This window comes from Fulmarus glacialis, unplaced genomic scaffold (assembly GCF_000690835.1).
Source record: "Fulmarus glacialis isolate BGI_N327 unplaced genomic scaffold, ASM69083v1 scaffold17268, whole genome shotgun sequence".
Lineage (NCBI taxonomy): Eukaryota > Metazoa > Chordata > Aves > Procellariiformes > Procellariidae > Fulmarus > Fulmarus glacialis.
In genome coordinates, this window is record NW_009230310.1 from 241 (window position 1) to 4,929 (window position 4,689).

The 4,689-nt window shown below is 52.4% G+C and overlaps 1 protein-coding gene across 1 annotated transcript; it reads right to left on the reverse strand.

Moving 5' to 3' along the window:
- Positions 1–439: 439 nt before the first annotated feature.
- GALM (galactose mutarotase (aldose 1-epimerase)) lies at positions 440–4,259 on the reverse strand (the record flags this gene model as incomplete). The annotated part of the gene is made up of 3 exons (XM_009584182.1): positions 4,064–4,259; positions 3,432–3,586; positions 440–646 (listed from the first exon to the last, which is right to left on the reverse strand). Coding segments are annotated over exons 1-3 (558 nt in total), but the record flags the coding sequence as incomplete, so codon positions are not given.
- Between the last annotated feature and the right edge of the window lie 430 nt (positions 4,260–4,689).

Sequence of the window (4,689 nt, forward strand, 5' to 3'; positions counted from 1 at the left end):
ATCCACGCAAGGGTTCAGTACGCTGTCTCAGAAGTGCCAACAGAAGACAGCTAAGGAATGCCAGTCCGTCACTAGGGCATGCCAGTTCTGCACCTCCTCTGTAATCTTCCTGAGGGACCAGGAGAGACTGAAACTCCCCAGTTACACACAAAAGGAGAGTTAATATTCATGATGGGATGTCTCTATTCACGATGCACTGGGATAACGCATCCTCAGTTGAGATCTATGTGATTCAGTCCTGTCCCAGCTCGTAGGCTGCATGCAGCCCAGGATGCATAGAGACAACCCTCATCGCTGTGTCCCCAGAAGCATGCTGTGTCCCCAGACCAGCATGTTGGTCCCAATAATCCCATAGGAAGACCATGGATCATCCCATGATTTCCCAGACTTTCCTCCCCTGCACAGTGTCCCTTCACGGGGTTCATCTCCCTATGCTTACCTGCCCTGCGAGGTTAAAGTATGCGTGGTTTGTCAGGTTAATGGGTGTCGTCTTGCTGGTCTGGGCTCGATAGTTGATGGCCAGCTCCCCGCCGCTGAGCGTGTAGGTCACCCAGACTTTCAGGTCACCGGGGTAGCCTTCCTCACCATCGGGGCTGAGTCGGAAGAAACAGACGCCATTCAGGAGGACCTGGGGGCTCCAGAGAACCTGCAAGGAGCATGCTATTGGTGGGACAGTCATGGGAAACATGGTGCCCTTCTCTCCTGCCCCACGCTGGGGCTGAACCCAGGGACAAAAGGTACTCAGGGAATGATGCACTGTAACAAAGGTTTTTTCAATCATCTTTCCTGCTCTTACTCCTAGAAGAAAAAAAAAAAAAGACCAAATAATCTTTTTCTCCCCATGAAGGACTAAAAAACAATATCCCCTTGTTGAAAAAGAAAAAGGGAAGTGGGAGAAAACACAAGCACCAGCCTGCTCTTGGTCAGCCACGGCCAGCAGCAGGAACAAGTTTTCCAATGAGCAGCCAAATAAACGAGGCAGTTTGTTCTGACGGGGGTCTGTCCTAGCCTGCGTTACTCCATGCCTAAGAGGGTCCACGCATTTGATTTTTGCCCTGCAGCTGGACTTATTCCCACTCCCATGGATCTCCTGGTGTGCAATGTTGCCTCAACAAGGTGCCACCCTTTGCTCAGCTAACTCGGGGCTGGTTTCTAGGACAATGTAAATGCACACTGGGAGCTCCTGCTTAGGAGCTGGGGTTGGGTTAAATAGTACCAGATGTATTGCCAGACACATCCACACGTCAGTGCTAATCCAGAGAACTGGGACCTCTCTGTTTCTTGCCCCTGCCAGAGACCAGGGCTCTACTTGGAGCCGAACCTGCTGGCGAGCGAAGCAAGCCAGCACACTGTAAATTTAGCTGCCCAGACAGCCTGCTTGACCCTGGCCGTGGACCTGATACTATGCAGATGTCTCAGCCCCTTGCAGGATGGATGTGTGACAAGAGGCGAGGTGCCCAATAGTTACTGTCTAATCAGAGAACAGATCTAGGGGCAGGGGCCAGATAATGCCTTTGAGATGACCCCTTTCATGTGCCGTGCAGAGATCGCAAACTTGGGGCACTTGTCAAAGGCCAACATTTTCACCAAACACGGGAACTGAGGGTGCCAAATGTGATAACCAGGCTGCAGAGCAGGTCCTCCTGCACTGAGTGCAATTTGACTGCAGCTCCCACTGCTGTGGGATGCTGTGGTTTTATATATGAGTTTCTATTTGAGTTATTTGAAGAAAAAGCTGTTAAAGGCCAGTAATCATGCAGATATCAGTATTTTTTAAAGCTAATTGGGTTATTTTCTAAAGTCCCCCAGTCCCTCAGCAGCGTGGTCAGATATTGCCGCCAGGCAAAAGTGGCTGCAAGCTTCCTTGTCATCAGATCACACGCTAACCACAGCACCGAGGTCTGCGAGATCAGGAAAAACTGACAAGATGGCCAAGATATTCACAGCCAAGAGCCAGCATGTCTTGTTTTTGTTAGGGTTGACTACAGGTCTCTGCACAGTGACCATTACCCGGCTGGGGTGGGTCTTGAGCAGGTGCCTGAGCATGCCCCATAGGCCAGAGGACACAAAGCCCTGGCTGGGAGGTGTCACTGCCTTGTCCCCACCAAGTTGGCGTGCCTTCAGCAAGCAAGGGGAAGAGGCAAGAGATGTATAAAGAAACTTTAAACCAAATTGTACTCTTTGGGGGTACAACAGCCAAGTCACCCCAGTACTCCCTTTTTTCTAAGGCTGCTGAGGACCGTTTGACCCTGATATGATTGCAGTTTGCACTGCGCTGCCCAGAAGTGAGCTTTTTTCCAGACATTGACTTTTGCCCCATCAGCCTGGATGTCCTTTCATGAAACAAAACATTAACCCAGGAAAGTAGCTGCACCAGCACATTCGTATGTGTTCCTTTGGGGAAATGGTGGATCAGCTACTTGGTGGTTACAAATGCATTTGATCAGACAAAGCCCAAGGCTTCAGGAAAGCAGAGACTTCTGAGCCTGCTATGCAATCAGCAGGGTTATCAACAAGGCTTTCAAGAGAGGAGATGCTCTGATGCTCTTACTACTTTTAAGCAGCTGGTATCTGAACTTCAGCAGCAGCTCATGAGAGAAGATAGGAAGGGTTGAGTGCCCTAAGGCCAGGGAAAGGTTATTTTATCTCAGGAGATCACAGGAAAGGGCTGAGGAGGGGACACAGCAATACTGGGGCATTTTGCAGGCCTGATCTGCTGTGAGTCAGAGTGAGAGCCTGGGGTATGCTGTCACTGGGATGAAAGTGGCACCAAAGGGGGTAATGCAATAACCGCACTGAACCTGCAGCACCACCCTGCTCTCCCTGTACTTGGGAGTGCTGTCAAAAGCAAGCAGCAATGATATGCAGTTTCTGCAAACCCAGGATCTTCTGACTCTGGGAGGAGCTGTGGGCAGGTAACAGCCTTGAAACTGCAGGCACAAATGAGTCTGCATGGATCACTGTTCCCCAAGAAAGTTTCTTTGGGCACTGGGACAACTACAGTACCCACTCTGAGGCAGTGCAGCTGGCGCCTCGGGAGCTTCCATTGTGCATGAGGCCGGGTCCTCACCGCCATGTTCTAACCCAGGCTCTGTGGGAGCAGCACCTCGCCCCAGGACAACCCTGTCAGAATTGGGCTTACAAGGCCTCAGGGCTGCAGTAACGCAGAGGAAGCACAGCAACCCTCTGCATGGCATCCAAGGATGACATAAGTGAGCCCTGCTAAGCCACCCGGGCAAAGACAAGCTGACCTAGCAGCTCACAGGGTCTCACTTCTCCCTGTTCCTGCACTCACAGCACTTTCTGGGAGCTGATTCAAATCAATTACACTAGAAAACCCTGCAGGGTCGGCAGTGAAGACATCATATCCTCTTGCCACAACCCCACAGACTGTGCTGGAGGACACCAGGACCCGCCAGCCTGATTTTCACCTTGTCAAATCCCCTGGCGCCTCCGTGCAGGCTGTTGGGCCCATTGTTGAGGAAGAGCTGATACTCCTTCCCGTCCACGGTGAACCTCCCCTTCGCAATCCTGTTGGCAACACGCCCCACAACAGCGCCAAAGAAAGGGTGCTTCCTCGTGTAACCTGGCCAGAAAAACAGCGCATGGTAAAACGCAAGGATTGGGTGGTCTGCAGGTGTGCTTACGGACTCAGAGGTGTCTCTCTCTGCTTCCCCACAGTACTAAATAGGTGACTGCAGTCCCGGTGTTTCATAGGACACACAGCTCGCTAGTCATACACGTCTTTGATTAAAACAGCCTGATGGGATCTTGTATTCTTTGCAGATTTGCAGAAAAGGCCTCTGTCACTGCCAGTCAAAGCGTGACGCAGCCGCCCTGTTAGAGGGGCACACTGCAACCTGGAGCCACCAGTGTCCCCATTCCCCATCCACCACTGAACCCAGGACAGGCAGCAGGAGTTGTATTTATTCAGCCCATGATTTGGAGGGGACCCTTAGAAGCCAAATCATGCAGTGTGGCAGTAAACCAGAAAACGCTGGTTAAATTGCCTGAATTTTTTTTTTAAAGTTTTTTTTTCTGAAAGAAACAGATTTAAACCCACCTTCCAAAGTGTCGAAGCCTAGGACAACATCTGAAAACTCCCCATCCCTGCCTTTCGTCTCCAGAGCAGCGATTATGCACCCTAAGGACAGGATCTCCACTTTCACACTGTCCGACTTTAAGATGAACTTTTCCACCACTCCTCCTCCTTCCTCCTGGGGCATCTGCCCGAACACCTCTCTCTTCACTTCTGTCATTGCTCCCCAAATCCTGGCTCCTGGCACCACCGGCAGGAGCTGCGGCCCTGCCAGGGAAGGACGCTCAGGAGGAAGCAACGGTGGCCGGGAGTAGAGCAGTTCTAGAGAGCAGTCATAAAAATCACATGATTGCCTTCCAGCGCTGGGAGGAGTTGTGCCATGCGTCAGCTACGCCCCGCCACCCCGGCTCGGCGGACGGCACGCTGGCAAGCGGCAGCGCAGCCACGGAGGGATGCAGTGGAGTGTGGAGAGGTGCCAAGGGCTTTCACCTGAGGGCAGCGGCCCTCTGGGTCTGGTCGGCTGGAGGTGGCGGAGGAGAGAGGAAAGGATGCCGAAAAGAGGGAGCAAGGCTGTGCGTGCTCAGGCTTGTACTGCCGGGGCCAGGCAGCGCGGCTGCCAGCCTGCACATTTGGGCTTTCGGAGGACAGAG